Here is an 18,857-nt window from a genome sequence, read left to right as displayed (position 1 = left end):
TTGTGAAATAAGCTTCAAAAACATGAGTCACCTGTAGCTTAAGCAGAAATGTCTGCCTGCGGCCTTGTGTAAGCTGTGCGCTGCTTTCTGGAAGAGGTGGCAGAGGTGGGTTGAGTGCCAACATCGGACGAGTCACGGCAGACCAGCGCTGTGTTGAAATACCCCGCTTCTCGGGGCAGGCTAACCTCCGCGGGGTCCCTTGCTGCCGGGCTAGGCTTACTCTGGCACCTGAGCTGTCTTGGCTCTCTCCTGTACGCGTCAGTCTGCAGTGCAGACATAGCTTTTTTGCCGGGCACCGCTGCTCTCGGGTTGCTGTCGTTCATGCTTGTACTATCCCCTCTCGGGGGAGAGCCGTGCGTCAGAGCCAGAAGGGGCGTTTCTTTGCTACATGCTTCCCCAGGGTTGGGTAAAAACTGCGATGTAGCCCGCACTGCTTAGACTTTTCGGTCTTTCACGTGAAAAAGCTTTGCCGACGAGTTTGAGGCGTTCTGACTTCTGCGGCTCTCCTCGCATGGATGCAAACGTGCGCAGCCTGCCTTGCCGCCTCCCCGAAAGGCTCTCTGCATAAACATGAAAATCTCTCTGACATTTCCACACCTCATTTAAGCAGACAGTGGAAATATTATATTCCCCCTTGATATATATTACATATCATCCCAAAGCTCCTCGTTGCCGTGAGGTGGTATTGCATGGCCTGGGTGAGTCACAGATTCCCGGACTGTGGAGAATCCCATGTGAAACCTGAGGAGCGGAGGGACATTGGGATGAGGTGTCTGAATCCCCCTTTCCACACTCCAAAGGGAATATGTAGGAACAGCCTCCCCTTCCTTATGTGCCTCTGGGGCCATGATTAACAACGACAGTAATTAGCGTTTACATTTTAGCAGTCTCTTAAAAGCCAAAGTAAATCTAAATAGTCTCTACTGCCAGAACAGTTGGGGTTTTTTCTTCCCCACTCAGTTTTTAGTTCGCCAACGTTTCAGTCCAGTGGTCTGTCAAATCTTATTCTCACAGGAAAAACTGTTTCTTGTGTCTGCTGTGCTGTTGGTTCTGTGTTCCTGTCGATTTTACGTGACTTAGGACTTCTCAGTGTTTGCGGACTTACGTGACTTACGACTTTTCAGTGTTTGTGTGCTTTCATAAAACGGTAGATTTTGCGCCTCTTTGAGCTCTTGCGTCAACTGTTACGGAATCGGTTTTCTGCGGTGTTTTTCAAAATCCTAGCATTTAAGCTGCTAAAATCATTGGAAAGTTTTGATTGGGCTTGTTTGGGTCTGTTCCCTTCTACTCACCCCCTTTCCCCCCTCCTAATACTGAAAAAAACAACTCCCCTTTCTGTTGTCTAAAATTTCTCTTAAGGAAAGAAAGAAAGGACTGTTTGGCAGTACACGGCTTAATAAAACAATAGGGAAAAGGCTTTTCCATTTCGTATACTTGTGCAGGATGTAGCGGTGAAGCCATGGCTGTTGCTAACCCTGCCAGTACCCAAAGGGGGTGTTTTATAGAGCGAGCAATGCTGCCGTGTGCGGCAGGAGGGGCAGCAGGACCGGGCCAGCCTGGAGGGAACACCCCTGCCCGGGATGGGGGACGCCGGCTCGGTGCCTCGGGAGCCCCTCCAAAAATCCTGGCAGCAGCGGGGGCTCCTGCTGGTGCTGCAACATGATTCCCCGTGTGCCCTCTCCTGACCGAGCTGTTTAAAAGTGATAGGCTATCCTTTCCATGTTTAAAATGTCTTTTGGAGTCAGTCAGTAGGCCTAACGGAGGAGTGAATAACATGCCAAGGTCCTGGGAAGAAGCCTATTTTTGCTTTCTCAAAGCGATATCCTACGACTGTAGGAGAGGAGCTTGATTTTTTTTTTTTGTAAATGAATTTATTGTAAAAAAGGCTTGTTGATTCCCAAGTTCTTTAGAGTGCCACCACAGACTAATTCACCCGTGAATTTTGCTCCACCATCTGATCACTTTGGCTTTTTTTGTCTTCTTCTAAATTACATTTGCAAAGGGAACCTTCAAAATGTCTTGACAGCCTGAATCAAAACTGTGAAGAGGTCTCAGCTGCTCCATTCATCTCAATAGATTTCTGACATAAAGCGGGGGTTTAGCAAAGCACTTAAATACTTGATTCTCTTAAAGCGCATGCTTAAGTGCCGTTGAAGTACCTGCACATTTGTGCAGCTCTGTGGATTTGGTACCGTGGGTTGTTCAATCAGGCCTGTTTCACTGCTTATAACCTTAGCAAAAAGAGTCAACTGAAGTGTTTATACCACCACTCTGAATACATCCTTCCTGCCTGCTAAAATCAGAAGTACAAATTGAGCTTAATAACAAAATAATTCTGGGACAGCTAGTCTCATTTTTCACACTCATCTTTAATTCACTGCAAAATTCTGCTGCAATTTCCAGTGCATCTAGGAATTTTTCTGGAGACCTTAATTTCATTGTGCTCTGCAGCATTTCACTGCAGGCAGCTGTAAGAATGTGGAATCATTTAAAATCCTATGTTTGAGGTACTTAGTGCTATTCCTGGAGCTGTGGAGCGACACACAGCCTTTAAGATATTTATCCTCAGTTATCTTTCTGAAGTTTGCATCTATTATTACTCCATCTGGGAAAACAGGGTACAGAAAAGTAAAACCAGAAGTCAGACAGCCTGTCTGCAGCACAGCGAGTAATTGGACCCCAGGATCCCAAGCTGCCACTGTAATCACTGTACTGCATTCCTCGAATCTGTAATAATTAAAATGACTGTCTGAGCCACTGGTTGATGTGGTGGACTGTAGCCTTTACATTTGGGAATATGAGAACAGGAAGGCAGTGAGCTAGTGAGAAACTTTTTCTGGCTCTTCCAGTAGTTTCTAATCATTAGAACACTGACTTTATTAAATAACTGAAGATATTAACTTCACAGACCAGTTTGATTGCAGCTCTATGAATTCATGTTTTGACTCATCTCAACTCAAAAATGAAACATAAAATTTAATAGTCATTAGAGAAGTCTGAAATACAGTTAATAGAAATGTTTTATCTGTGTATATATACACACATCTCAACTTCCATTAATCATTTTAACAATGTGCATGAGTTTGGATAATCTCTCTTTTAGTAAGTGTTCATGTGGGCTATCTACTAGCCACTGCCGATTTCCTTTTTTCATAAGATCTTGAATTAAGACTACAGAAGAAGACACCTTGATAATATCAAGTTTTATCAGTTATATCCAGTAAATTGCGTAGCCCTCCTACTTGAATACTAGTCTAGTGTTGTTAATTTATTGTGGCTCTCTGTTCCATTTAGCAAAGGGATTTAATTAGAAATACTAGTCTGGGATATTGGAAAAATGTCTTATGGATGTCATTTTGCTAGTTTAAATTGTGAACTGTTCTTAATTTCTTAAATGGCAGCAGTTGAGTACCTATTGGGTTAACTAGGAGACTACTGTTTGTTTAGAGTCTCCAATTAGGTTTTACGGTTGAGGTATTCGTTAATTCAAAGAATTCTCTCAAAATAAGTAAATAAATACATATTCAGGAGTAAAAAGCCATTGGCTCAGATGTTGTTGTGGTTTAACCTATTAGAAGATGTGTTCTTAAATCTCATTATCTTTTGCAGCAGTAATATGTATGGTAAACAAAGGATCTTAAAGTTTATTATTATCATTCTTTTAAAATCTTTGTGACGGCTAAGTATATCTGTAGTTTGCAAACAAAGAAAAACTCCAACAACTGCAAAAGTAGAATTAATATTCTGGACACACACAGTTCCTGTAGTTCAGTCTACATTTTAATATTCTCTTATCTTCCCTATTCTGCCCACAGTTTCTCCCTAGGCACGTTTTAAAAGGCTGTAGCAGGGATTTCCCATGGTTTGTTCCACTTGGGGAGTGTCTCCTCAGGTTTGTGCTGCGAATCGTGCTGCTGCTTTAGTTCTGTCTAGGTAAACATGGCTTAATGAGCTATGATCGGGGTGTGTTCATGGAAGTTCTGAAAATAGTCTCTGCAAAACAAGTGTTTTACCTATTTGTTAAGATACAGAGGTCTGGGAGAAGATAGTTGAACCAACCAAAACCAGTGCATATACAGTAGTCAAGAAAGCATGTCAACTTTATTTTATCAATTAATTTTGTCACAATAGTTAAATATAATTTTTAGGTCTAGAGTTTCATAAATATTAGAGGTTAATGTTAGAGGCTCATTGCAGTAAGGTTTACTTCAGCCCTTGCTGGGAGATATGAGATGTATTGCTGTAGGGCTTCTCCTTTGTCTTCCTTTTGCCTTATTTCTTTACGTTCTTTTTTTCTTTCCTCGGTTCTGGTAATTCCTGGAATAATATTTAATAGCAAGAAAAATTATTAACATTTCAGTGGGTCCAGGGTAATTCTCTGGTATGGTCTATATGTTTTTAAAAGGTTGCTGAATGCTTACCTTAGTGTCCAGCTAAACATTAATTTCCAAAGCTGGTTCAGTTTCCACATGACCACACTTCAGATAGTGGAAGAAAAGCATGCTCGGTTCAAAACTCGCTGGAAATGCTTAGTTACGAGATTGCCTTCAAACCCTGAAATTTACTACTTGGATTTCCATCACAAATAAGGTGTAGGGTTAGAGACGTTTTTTAAAAATGTAATTTCAGTTCTTGACAGATCACTTCATCACATTTGTGTAATTAGGTCATGTAAGGTTTTTATAACGCTGTAATACCTGTTGCAGCACTAGATCAGAACAGGCTCTTTAGAAGGATCGCTGATGTCCCGTTGCTTATGTGTTAAGTGCTTTACAGATTTCTTTCTCTTTAATGAAGGCTCTTTTGCATCAACCCGATTTCTGTAAAATTACCAATATTTCCTTAGCACTGAGTAATTAAAAAAAAAAAAAAGGTGCAAAACAATTCTTAGAGTAGTTTTTGTATGTAAACTGTACTGGCTAGAAGTGTCATCTCCTGCAACAGGCTTTTTGAGTACCCGAGGGATTTGCATAAATGCATTGCCTTTTTTAATTACCCAGAGCTGTAATGAGTAAAGTTTTACTGAATATTGGCTTAATGGTGCATTTGTTTGCTACTTTATCTTAAAGGTGACCTGCAAGGCTTGCTTTTATCAGATAGTAAGAAATCTTGAAAAAATTTCAATTTTATTCTCTTAAACACAAAACACAGGGTATCAAGTGCTACTCACTGCTTTTTAAGAACACCATGCTGTCAGCTTAATTCCCTTTTGAAATATGAAAATGTGGCTGCAGGTAAACAGTTTATTTTTGGAAGTTGGAAAACTGTGTTTTCCAGATAAAGTGTATTCCCAAATATTTGAGGAAATAAGTCTAGCTGTATTGATGTTGCAGTTGCTGGTTACTTGATGTATTCATTGGAAACCTTGATTTTTTCCAAGGATTTGTTATTTCTGATTTTAATATATTTTGGGTTGAAACTCTGCAAAAGCCCAACCAGAGGGGCACAGGTTTTTGAAGGAACAGTAAGGTGATCAGTAATTTTTGATTAGATGAATCCACGTTTAAATTGTAGTTATATATTTGAATGAACACTGTGTCTTCTACAGGTAATTATGTAAGTGCTGGTTAATATAGACATGTATTTCTGAGAGAAGTACTGAGACCCCAGCAACAGCTACCAACTTTTCATTTGATATTTAGACACGTGGGTATATACATTTACACTATAATGCATCGCTGGTATCTTAATTCTGCTTTTTGAGATAGCTCAGTTTTTAGAGTTTCTCTAAATTACTTAAAATCTAGTAAGGGAGTATTTGCACAGGGGGATATATGGGCTGTTAACATTACGGCTATTTAGTTGTTCTTCTGATTCCTTACTTTTTTCAGACCTGATATTTTCCTGACTTGTAGTTGCCTGTAGCTTTTGCATCAAAAAATAGCCTCTGGGAAATCAATCATAAAATATTCATTCACTTTAAGGAGGCAAGGATTTCATCCATGTACATCCTTTTTAAACTTGTAAATACAAGTTTTCAATGGGCTTTTAGTCTGTGAAAGCGAATTGCAGAGTTAGATATGTGGAAAGACACTTAGCTTTGCTCATGTTGAATATTTATGCCAGTTTAGAAAGGAATGAGTGAAGGAGTAGGTGTGTGATGTAATGACCTCAATATTGGACTGTGTTGACTGTTTGAACTGTTCATGCTATCATTGACCAGTAATATACTAAACCTGAAGAGATGCATCTAGCATAAGCGCCACTGTTGTGCTTTTTAAAATGGCTTTTTATATCATACTGCCTCATCCAAGGAAGTATTAAGTAGAGATGTTCTACACTTTTTGAAAATTACAAGACTTCAAGGAAGACCTGTGTGGGTTTTTTTTTTACCATTATATGTTTAACACATGGAAAGAATAGAGGTAAAAATCCTCCAGCAAAGGGAGGATTTTTAGATCAGGATTTATATTATATCAGGAACATACTGATAGAATATTTTCACCATTCCTATCACATGACTCTTCTAATGACTTGTGGTAGTTGGGCGTTGCAAGAACAACAGGTTTCCTCCCTGTTGTGCTATCATACTGGATTTTGCATTACTAGATAGTCCTGGACAGCAGTGGCAACTTGGTTTCTATTTTTAGCGGCATCATCTACCTGCCAAACAAAAATGTACTCATATATGATGCTACTTATTCTGTTATTTGAAGACAGATTCAACATGAACCTAAACATTGACTTTAGGCGTGCCTTTTCCCATTAATTCTCTTTTAGAGTGATAGTCTGCATGTCCTGTATATTTACATAAGAAGAAGACAGGTTGATGCAACTGTGAAGTAAAATCAAATGTAATTTTTTTAAAACTATATTTAGAGTGCTTTAAGATTTTCCTTTCATGGTTGCTATTCCTTATTTTGAGCTGTAGGATAGAAAAATTCAATGAGCACTTGCAGTAGCTAAGCTTATGATAGTTAAGCTTAATTTTTGTATAAAATTTTCTGTCTCGGAATTGTTTTCACAAAGTTCTTAAATTAGTTACCGTACTTTGTCCGTTACTTGACTTTTAATTTCTTCTGGAATGTGGTTATTGCTTATATATCCTGAATCTCTGTCTAAGACAATGTGTTTTGAAAACAAAAGAAAAAGAAAAAAAGTCATATTAGATCTTATCCTAAATATTTTCTTTCTTGACCACTTGTTTTTTTGTTTTGTTTTTTTGTTTTGTTTTTTTCACTTAGGAATTTTATGTGCTTGGTGGAGATGGAAAAAGATGAAAAACAAGCTGGCTTCCTGGAGAAAGAAGGCGGCAAATACTTAATGGAACTTTATGGCTGCGGAACCATGTTTTGAGTGCTCCTCCTAGACACCTTTCATAAATATTCTAGATATCAGCAGATTGATATGATTGGAAACCTGGCTCATCAAGCAGTATACACTGGAAGAAGCCTGCTTGGAATATGACATTTTGTATTGTTTCTGAAAGTCTGTGCGAAAACGCTATAGACATCTACCTGTTATTTCTTAACTCTGCATCTCGATTCAGCTACAGCAAAACTAGTCTTTGAAGTGAACAGAACCAGAGCCCTTTTGGAAACTTGTATTGAACATGACTCATGGAGAAGAGCTTGGCTCTGAGATGCACCAGGATTCTGTTGTTCTAACTTACCTAGAGGGATTACTAATGCATCAAGCAGCAGGAGGCTCAGGTACTGCAGTTGACAAAAAGTCTACTGGGCATAGTGGAGAGGATCAAAACCTTAAGATTTCTGGAAATATATTTCCCAGCTGTCAAAGTAATGGTCCAGTTCTTAACACAAATACTTATCAGGGATCTGGCATGCTGCACCTCAAAAAAGCAAGACTGTTGCAGTCTTCTGAAGACTGGAATGCAGCAAAGAGAAGGCGGTTGTCCGATTCCATTGTGGATTTAGATGGAAAAAAGGAAGCCTTGTTAGCTGGCATGGTTGAAAATGTGCCTAAAGGCAAACAGGATAGCACATTACTTGCCTCTTTGCTTCAGTCATTCAGCTCTAGGCTGCAGAGTGTTGCTCTGTCACAGCAGATTAGGCAGAGCCTTAAGGAGCAAGGATATTCCCTTAGCCATGATTCTTTACAAGTGGAGAAAGATTTAAGGTGCTATGGTGTAGCATCCAGTCACCTGAAGACTCTACTGAAGAAGAGCAAAGCAAAAGATCAGAAGCTGGACAACAGCCTGCCTGATATAACAAAGAACCTGCCCAAAGAGAGATTTATAGAATCTCCTCATGCAGTGCAGAGCGGACCTAAAGTGATAAATGAGCCACTGTCATGTGCTGCAAGATTACAAGCTGTTGCAAGCATGGTAGAGAAACGATCTAGTCCTGCTGCTTCACCGAAGCCCAGCGTAGCATGCAGCCAGCTAGCTTTACTCCTTTCAAGTGAAGCGCACTTGCAGCAGTACTCCAGGGAACATGCTTTAAAAGCACAAAATGCAAATCAAATAGCAAGTGAGAGACTTGCAGCTATGGCCAGATTACAAGAAAGCACTCAGAAAGATATTGGCCAATTCGGTTTAGCAAAAGGAATGACAAGCCATCTCAATGGTCAAACAGGATCATCAACCAAAACAGTATCTAGCAAAAGCAATATGGCACCATTTCAGAGTTCAGTGGGAATCATGCATTCGCCTCCCAAAAATGTGGGATACAAAAGTACTTTGGAAAGGAGTAACCTGAAAACCTCTCCCAGCAACAGTCTGCTCTTGCATCTACTGAAAAGCCAGAATACCACCAAACATGTAAAAGGGCATGAACAGAGCGAGAGAGCCAGCATTTTTGAAGACAGCAGCACACCAACAACTATTGATGAGTATTCAGACAACAACCCTAGTTTTACAGAAGATGACAGCAGTGATGATGAAAGCTCCCATTCTAACTGTCTTCCTATAGACCTATCCTTTAAACAGAGGACAGATAAACCAGATGCAGGTCCACCTGCATCACTGGATAACCTGACTCAGTCGTTGCTTCATAACTGGGATCCAAAAGTTTCCTGTCCAGAGAACAAGGAAGACAAAGACACTCCGAAAGCTTCTAAGCTGAATCCCCATCAGAAAGTAACACTACTTCAGCTGTTACTTGGGCATAAGAGTGAAGAAAAGGTAGACAAGAGCAATGACCCTCAGGGACCACACAGTGTAGCTGATGTGGCAAAATTCACTGTACAGACTGGTAAAAGGACTCCTGTTACTGACAGTCCCAGTGCAAATCGAATGACTCCGTTAAGCACTCCACCTTTGCTGGCTTCTGCAAAAGCAGACTCTCCTATAAATCTCTCGCACCAATCGTTAGCCATCAAGCGTAGCTCGCCACCGTATGCCTGCAGCATCCAGCCAGACAGGCTGGTGAATCCTGCATCTAAACATTTGATAGACCTTTCTAAAAGCAAAGAAATTCAAGGAGCCAAGCTGAGCAGGAACGATAGTCCCCAGAACTCTTCAGCTTTCAGTGCCAGCAAGCTGTTGCAGAACCTCGCTCAGTGCGGCATGCAGACTTCCATGTCAAGTGAAGAACAAAGAGCTAGCAAACAGCTGCTAGCGGGGAACACAGAAAAACCTGTTGGCTTGATTGATAGATTGAACAGCCCTCTGCTTACGAATAAATTGAGTACGCATGAAGAAAATAACAAAATATTCAGTTGTCAGCCTGCACCCGCTGAACAAGGACTTCCAGGTTCGGAAATAGAAAATCTTCTTGAAAGGCGCACTGTCCTTCAGCTGCTTCTGGGAACTCCTAATAAAGGTAAAAGTGAAAAGAAAGAGAGGATGCTTTTAAGAGATGAAAGTTCTCAAGAACAGACAGATAAGGCTTTGAATGAGCAAATATTGACGGTGAAAATAAAAACTGAACCATCTGAAGAATCAAATGTTCCTTATAATTCAAATGCACAACAAGTAAGAGAGTGCAAGGGTAACAGATTTCAAGGATTTGTTCATTCACTGCAGAGAAACACAGCTGCTTCTCCAGCATCTGAGGAGTTGAAATCTGAGCCTCTTTCACCTCAAGATTTCTCTTTTTCCAAAAACGGCCTGCTAAGTAGGTTACTGAGACAGAATCAAGACAGTTACCCTGCAGATGAGCTGGACAGAAGTCACCGAAACAATGAGCTGACACACCTTGAATCAAAGAGTCTTTGCACAGTCCCGAAGAAGAGGAAGCTTCATGCTGAGCCTTTGGAAAGTCCATTAAAAAAGATGAAAAGTAATGTGTGTGATGCTGCAAACAATCACGCTTCTCCTACCGAGGCGCTGTACGGGCCTTTGCTTAACCAGCAAGAACTGAAATTCAGCAGAAGTGATGCTGAATTTAAATATGCTCTAAGTCATGGTTCAAATAATGAAAGTGAAAATAGGAGTTGGTCTAGAGATAGTAAAGGCTTTAATGTGTTGAAACAGCTGCTTCTCTCAGAAAACTGTGAGAGAGATCTGTCACAACACAGGAGTAACATACTAGTGGAGGGCAAGAAAAAAGGAAACAAAACCAGTGCAACAGTGAATAAGCCTGAATTCAGCATTTCTTCAGTAAATGCATTAATGGGAAGCCCTGTGCAACAGAACAATTGTGTAGATCACAGAACATTTCAGTATCCTGTAGCAGTAAAAAGTCCTGCCAGTTCCCCCTTCCCTGAACATTTGGGGAGTACAGTATCTAGACTCGAATCCGACCAGTTTAGCGTGTGTCCCATGCCCAGTGAAAAAGGGCCCATCAGATGGGTGATCACAGGTATGGACAAGAATGATTATGAAAAAGACTCCCCGAGACTGACCAAAACCAATCCAATATTGTACTACATGTTACAGAAAGGCGGCAACTCTGTTAGTAGCCAAGAAGCACATAACAAAGAAATCTGGAATGAACCTTCATTTACTGATAGTTCAACTCATGTTACAATCAAAGAGGAGTTGACATCTGATGCAGAGCTTAAAACTCCTTTTAGTAACTTAAGAAGCCCTTACAACAGCCATATGGGGAGTAAGACCTCTCATCAACATGGTGTGAATGGAGAAGTGCATGGACTTCTGGAAAAAGTGCTAACAATCAAAAAAGAGCCAGAATAAACTACAGCCTCCTCAATGAGTTTACAATCAGTGGTTTTGAATCTTTGTTTAAAAAAAAAAGAAAAAGAAAAAATAAAAATGAGTACGAACTTGACTACTGTATAAATTGAGCATGATTTTAGAAAAGCATGGTCTAATTGAAACATGTTTTCATTTGATAAACTTTTTATTTTTTCTGGTGATGTTATTTAAAATACATGTAGATAAAATTTGCTTTACAATAGATTGTCACAAGGAAACTAGAAAGGTTGTAATTTGTACAAGACATTTCTGTATGCATCAGATTAAGTTATGAGTACTCTTTGATCAGAGTCTTATTTGGATCTGCAAGTTTTTCGTATAACATAAAGTGTAAGCGTACAGCCTAGGTGGTGGTAATGCTGCGTTTCCTCCCTCCCTGTAAAATAATCCTTATTTTTTGGAAGCCTGAGCATAGAGACAGTGTACTTTTTTTTTTTGAACGTTTAATACGTTTTGTGACATTTTAAGAATAACTTAAGAAATGGAGCAGTCCGTCCAAGGTATTAGCTCATCATATTGGAAAACCTGTCAGTGTTAATAATTGAAATGCACTGAAATGTATTTTTTAGTGCTTCCAAAATTTTTATTGTTATTTTTAAATCTTGTTTGTGGTCCTGCCAGAATAGTGGTGTCAAATCTATTTTTCTTCCTTGTCCTGCTCTTGACAAATGCCTTCCTCAGAGTCCTTAGCCATAGTTATAAGTTAGTAGTTACGAAAAGGGTTTTTTCTGGGTTTTTATACAAAAGGCAGATTTTCATAGGCCATGCAGGTACTGCATGAGTCTTCTTCTCGGCGCATTCCTGTCATTTAAAAGGGAAAAGCCAAAATGCCTCTTGGAATAGTGCGATTAAGAAAGCTTAGTACATATATTTGGTGAGGAAAATGGTGGAAAGTTTGTGAAGCAGATGAGCAGAATTGTCTGTTTCGCACCATCCTGCTTCCTCTGCAGAAGAATATCAACTGCGCTAAAGCAGCACATCAGACTTCCACTCAAAGATGGTATAGGATTTTAATGAAAAATGTGTTGGCCTCTTCCTACAACCAGGGAAAGGAATCCATATTCTGCCAATATTTATTACTCTTTGAACAGCTGATGCATGGTTTAATGCACTACCCTTTCACTGCAGAAAATCTGGTTTTAGAATAATTTTTCAGGTTGCACTGAGGATAAAATTGTGGTTTTGTCATGTTCTGTAATGGATAGTGGGACATGTCTGAGAAATCCTCCTCTGCCCTTTTCCTCAATCCCCACCTGTGCTGTGATTTGTAACATCTGGCAGTATCAGCCTGAGATGGGAGTAACTGAAAATTGCGGTCAAAGCTGAGACACCTTAAAAGAATTGCTGGCTGGGGAAGAGCTGCGCAGCTCTGCTTTCCTGTTAACGCTGTCAGTGTTAACTCCATTTGCAGCCCTTATTTCTCATGGGGGAGGAGGAGGACAAAATTCAGTTCCTCTAAATTATATGCATTATTGGCAACCATACGTTTTGCTGAACTTTCTACTCCCCTGAAAAAAAATGTTCTCTGTAGCTTCTAATTTCACTGATAATCCCCTGTGCTATCAGCAAACAGCTAAGTAGTTGGCTTGCACAGATAATGAAAGCTACATTCTGTTTTAATTTTGACCGTTTTCACTGTTCAGAGCCGATGACATGACAAAACTGCTCTTTCTGTCCATCTCACTTTTGCATAGCGGAGATGAGTGATGGGGCATTTTGCTCTTTTCCTTTCTGATTTGGTTTCGGACATCCTTTTCCCAGACTGCTGGCTTGCCGAGACAGAGCGAGCTGTTGCCCCCCTCTCGTCCTCCACCCCCTGCCTGGGATCAGTTTCCCTTCTTTCCAGTGCGGTCTCTACTGAAAGGGACTGCTCCTGTCTGCCAGCTGGAAGACGCACCGCTATTCTGTTTTACCCCCCTGGGGGATACCTTCTTTTAGGGAACACAAATATTTGGCAGTGTCCGATTATAAAACATTCCCCCTGGTTTATATGAGAAATAATAGAGCGATTTAAAGATATATTTTTATGTTATTTGGGTGAAGCGTAATATATTAATGGGCTGTACAAAGAAGATTTATATTTTAAAACCTTCACACAAATCTAATATCATTTTAAATGTCATTGTCTGAAGTATAATATAAAAATAAAATTTTGTTTGTCTTTAATACTGCATTTATAAGTGGCCCAATGACAATTCAGATGTCTCATAGAATAATCATTAACGAGATAAAGTATATTTTGGATTGACAGTGGAACTGAATTCTTTTTATATGAGTCAACCCAGCAGAAATATTAAAAAGATGGTATTTGATCCATCCATTAAATGTCTCTTAAAGTCTTAATTGATTATTTTTCTTGAAACAACATGTATATAGCTAGGAAATATATACAATATAGAATAATAGATGGTCCCCGGAGTAAATACAGGGCTATAATTTACTCGAAGGGCTCCACAGAAAACTGCAGCTTGAACAGATGTGAAATAATCTGGTTGGAAAAACTTCATCAAAACAAAGTTGAGATGAAAAGTAGGGAGGAGAGTCCAACCCTAACAAAAAGTAATATTGGAGTCTAGGAGTGTGCTTACCTATGTATTTATTCTATGGTAGTCTATTGCTATAATATATACTTTTGAATATTTAGTTTTTAAAGTTTTATAAAACATTTAAGTTAAAATGTTAACAGTTTCACCAGTTAATGATTTAGCTTTCTTTTTAGGTGATGGTAATGAAAGGGTATTACCATTCTCACAGACGTCAGTAAACTATAATACGCAAGAATCTAAGTTTAGGACATGCTGTTCATGGAAGAATCTTACTTCTTGTAGATGTTGCAATCTCAAGCAGCACGTAACAAACGATGAGGCCCTTGCGAAGAGGGTAGGCATGCCCGCTGAATGCTTTTCAGACAGCTGCTAAGAGGGCAACAGTCTTCTATGTGAAATTCTCCAGTATCACTGATGTTACCCCTCCCTAGGGAAGGGAGGTCGTCTTTAAAATCTACCCCATCCACATTTACAGCCTTGAAAGCTGAGGGTGTAAGGCTTTTTCCTCATTTATCTCATAGCATGGGTGAATAAAAAGAAGTCGCCATCATTCTCCTTGGGGACTTTTCCCTCTCAGTTGTTCCGTCAGAAAAGGGGGGTGCAGGAGCTGGGTTTGCTGCACCAGCAGAAGGACTGGTAGAGCTGGCCACATTTTCCCAAGCACCTCAAAGATCCTTGATTTCCACCAGTCCCTGTAGATGAATGACAAACCAAGGTCATCTGTTAAGTAACGCTTGATATTCTCAGCAGCTCCTGTCTCCTTGGTTCAGTAGATGTTTACTACTAGGATACGCGTTTCAGCTGTCCCCACTATGCTTCCTCAGTCTGTGGGAGTGGAAGCTTCAAAGACAGCTCTGCAAACTCAGGAGGCTGAAGTTTCAGCTAGGCCTTTCGGCTGTAGACTTGAAGAAAAACGGGGCCTTGTCAGGTATGGGCAGCAGTAGCTGTGTAGGCAAGGAGGTGCAGGACTGACGGGTGCCGTTGTGTGATCTCCCCGCCAAGGGAGCAGGGCGGGAGGGGAGGAGATCACATCCCAGTTGTAGCTGGGTGAGACTGCTGGGGGAAAGCTGCCTCCACCTCATGGAGTAGTGAAGAAGTGAGTTAGGGATGTGGCTATACCACACTTGAAGTTGTAATTGCAGCCCCTCGGGACTTACACCTGCGTTAACTTTAACCTCACTTAACTCAGAGCAGTTGCAGCAGCAGCAGTCGGGTTGTGAAGCGCCCGATGCCTTGCTCGAGGGGACATCTGCGGGCTCGTGCCGCTTCACCCGCTGTGGTGGTGTAGCTCAAGCTGGCTAGATTTGGGGATTGACTTGTAATTGCCACGCAGATACGCCTTTTCTTGCCGGAGGAAAGCATTACGGGACTGAGATAACCAGATTTCTAGTGTCTCCTCTGCCAAAGTTTGAGGAAAAGATGGGGGGTAGCGCATGACCACAGAAGCAAAGCTGTTTTGCTGGAGGGCTTCTCTACTGAAACCACGTAACCACGCGGCTCGGTTTGAGAAGCTTATAAACATTACGAGATCAAAAGGGAATTCAGCCATAACTTTCACTTTTCTTAGCCATTTACTCTTAGTAATGTTTTTAAATCTTTAATTTACGAATTTTTTTTCAAGAAAGAAATGAATGGTTTAAATTTTCCCTGTTAAATGTTGGTGAAAGTATTACAGCTCTCATTGACGTCAGTGACATGATATTACCAGTTTGTTCTCTGCCACATCTTACAGAGGAGTAAACTGGTAAGTATATATTATATATATTTATATATAATGTAAATATATTGACTTGTTACACCTATAATATGTTGAAATTGGTTTTTAAAAGGTGATGTAAATAGTGGTTTCCTCAATGAAAAATACATATTTTGTATTGTTCTAATGCAAAGGAAAAAAAACCCTTTTAATCTTTTTTGTTATGTATATTCCATGTATAAGTGTAAATATGATCACATAGGTTTAAAAACTTTTGCATGTATGTATACAGTTGCAAGTCTGGAAGAATGTATAGAAAAATACTTTTATTTAAAGTTGTGATTACCTGCTGCATGAAAAGTGCATGGGGGACCCTGTGCATCTGTGCGTTGGCAAAAAAAAAAATGTCTTAACAAGTCAGGTCAGTTCAAAACACAACAGTATTCCACTTCTGGACATGACTTCTGCTGTGGTATTTTAGCTTTGTGAAAGAATGTGCTTCAAATCAAAAGGGTCTGGGGAAAAAAACGCAAAACTACTTTTAAAACATGAAGTACTCATACAACTATAATCAGTCATGTAAGTTCAGGACTCCATTTTGCGTAACTGAAATATTGTACCAGGACTATTCCATCCCTGTAAAACAAAGGAATATTGATTTTCATTGCCATACATAAGAATTCGGGATTTTACCACAACCAATTTTATTGTGATGTGTCTTCAGTAATTTATCTAACTGGTCTCATTTTTTTATTAGAAATTAATTTCCTCATGTGATGTCACAAAACTGTACATACTGCAGTGTGAAGTTTTTTTAAATCTTTCAGTGTTTACTTCCTGCAGAAGATTTGAATAAATGAGAAAAATGCATTGTCTTGATGGTTTTTAAATCTGCTTTATTTTATGTGTACTTTCCATTATCGGAGTGCTAGCGGGCTTTCGCATCAGTGCTATTGATATAAATTTCTGACAACAACAATATCTCGAGGAACTTAGGGACACATAGCCTTCAACAAGGCTACTGACTGGAAACGGAGAGTCGTGGAGCTGGAAATGAAACAGTCTAAATCAGATTAGCAGCTTTACAAAGCCCTGTATTATGTTTTATTTAAATAGCCTTCTGCTTATTAACTTGAAATCAGTGACCATAAACTGGAAACCTTTAAATGGGAATTTTCACATGAAAACCATTTTAAAAAAATGTTGAAACCTTTTTCAGGTCCTCTGTGCAGGGCAGGAAAGGTGTGTTTTCCCATTAAAATCTACTTTGGCCCCCATCACAGAGAGGACTTTTCAGTTCTGTTCAACTTAAGTTCTTAACCAAAAGTATGGAAAAATGAATGCAATTTGCCAGTGAAGACTATACAAAGATCTAACAGTGCGCTTGCATCATATCCAAGCAGCTTGTAAGTTAGGTTATGACATTAGTGCAAATGGTGGATTGCAACATCAGTGCAAGCGCTGTTTCTCCAGAGAATTTTTGTTCCAAGGTGTACAGGCACACTGGGTCTGGAGCGGTGCAGTTGCAAGCAAGCATTTGGGTCGTGACCGTCTTGGGTAACAGTAACAGCTATTTTCATGAATCATCCTATGTTTTCTGATCTCTTAGCAGTAAATACACATGCATGAGGTTCTTTGGAAGCTTTCTGGAGGGCATAAATTATAATTCATAAAGTTAACTTAAAATCAGTAATTCCAACTCCATAGATCTCAGCCAGGGCTTCATAAAGTATATAGCTGAGCATTTTGATTGATTGGTATCCTAAATGGAATAGGATCCGGATACTGTCTGTCTTTGGATACCTCTTTGGATATGTCATCTTAAAGTAGTATATAATGCCACCGGTGATACTCAGCTGTGCTTCAGAGCGAAAAGACCCGTGAGCCAGCTTCTGCATAGACTCTTCTCTCTGTAAGTAGGCTTGCCCCTGATTTGAGGGATGAATGGCTAAGCCAAAATGCAGCCACACGAAAAAGCAGTATACCTAAGGAGCCAATCTAGTCTTCTAATGGCAGTGCAGCTTGGAAATAATTTCTGAAATGCTTGCTTCCTCATTAATACGATTCCTTTGGTTTTGATTCTACCAAGCAAGCAAAACCAATGGTAGGCCTTTATTCTATACCGGCGTCTAGGAAGAAAATTAACTCTATCCCAGCTGAAACCAGGACAATTTCTCACATGATGATGCCCTAGGACAGTTCCTTGGGGCACCTGAATATCACTGAGTTTTGTTTTATTACTCGGGGAGTTCAGGCTCTTGTAACTTCACTCTATTTATTCAATTTATTGTGCTGTAACACCAAGTAAAACTTGCTTTCTGTCTACCAGAACAAACAAGGCTGTGGAGCTGAGCGTATGGTATGCTAAGCAGCCTGTGGAGTGATGAGGATATTGAACGGGTGTAAATATTCTGAGAGACATTTCACTCTGAGTGAACATTAACAACATTTGCGTAGTGATTCGTAATAAACTCGCTCAAAAATGCCTCAAACCGCCAGTGAACTCTTTACAGACAGACCCATGGTCATGCAGAATCTTCTTGATCGTCAGTTTGTTCCTCACAAAATGAAAGATGCATGTGATGTTGATGATTTTTCACAAAACAGCTGCTGGATAAAGAAATGAAAGTTTTTGCTTCAGAGATTTCAAAACATGGGGAAAAAAATAGCAATTGTATTCACAGGACTTAGCAGGCCAGTCTTAGGCTCCTCAATGAAACTAATTCTAGCATTTTGGGCATCAGGAACAGACGTGGACTCTGATGGAGCATTTGCAGGCCTAGGCATTGTGGAAGACTTTATCAGAGTAGAAGAACTTGCTGCAGTAATACAAACACATCTACACATAAGAAAAGTAAAGCAAATTATTCTTTATTGACTGTAAACTTTGTCAAGAAAAATGTGATTTTGAAACTGAAGAATACAATGACGGCATTTTTCTGTATGACACAGCTTGGCGCATTAGAGATGTGTGATGCACCCATGGGAATGTCTGTAGGGACTTGATATGAGCCTCAAGCAGTGGCTAGGACACACAGGTAATAATTGCTGATAATACTTTTATTTCCTTTTGATTGTCAGAGTGACTCAAAGGGAGCATGGCACAAACTCAGGGCATGAAAATCTCTGCTGGTAAATATCAATGCTGCTAATGAAAGAGCATATGCTGATCTGAGCTCACAGCAGCCCACTTTGATTTGGCTTTTTAAGGACTGCTTGCTCTTAATGAATAAAGAGATTTGTCACTATTTCCAGATTACTTTTCTGATTGAACTACTCCGAATTTAACTGAATGCAAAACGAACATTACTGACCTGTGACTGTGCCAGTTAGATAAGCTTGATGCCTGCCTCGCAATTAAACTCGGCATGTGCCTTCAGTGCATCTTGATGTGTTGGGGAGAGATGGAGAAATAACTGTGTCCCCCTTCACAGTATTAGATGATCTTGATTCTCTTTGCCCAGTCTAGTTTGGTGAGGCGGGGATACTTCCTGGCTAAATGGGAGGCAAACTGGGCTATTCTGGAAGTTAGTGGGGGCTCTCTGGCCCCAGT

General features: G+C 40.0%; 1 protein-coding gene across 6 annotated transcripts in view; it reads left to right on the top strand.

Annotated features, from left to right (window-relative positions):
* Positions 1–16,179, top strand: part of NRIP1 (nuclear receptor interacting protein 1) — an 81,951-nt gene extending 65,772 nt beyond the window's left edge. For all 6 annotated transcript variants that reach the window (XM_075170426.1, XM_075170462.1, XM_075170417.1 and 3 more), the window contains one exon: positions 7,185–16,179. In XM_075170426.1, the coding sequence (XP_075026527.1) occupies positions 7,553–11,041 (3,489 nt within the window). In that variant the 5' untranslated portion in view covers positions 7,185–7,552 and the 3' untranslated portion in view covers positions 11,042–16,179. The remainder of the gene's footprint in view (positions 1–7,184) is intronic.
* Positions 16,180–18,857: the final 2,678 nt, after the last annotated feature.

The sequence above is a fragment of the Calonectris borealis genome, chromosome 1, assembly GCF_964195595.1.
Source record: "Calonectris borealis chromosome 1, bCalBor7.hap1.2, whole genome shotgun sequence".
NCBI classification, from domain to species: domain Eukaryota; kingdom Metazoa; phylum Chordata; class Aves; order Procellariiformes; family Procellariidae; genus Calonectris; species Calonectris borealis.
This window is presented reverse-complemented; position numbering and strand designations above follow the sequence as displayed.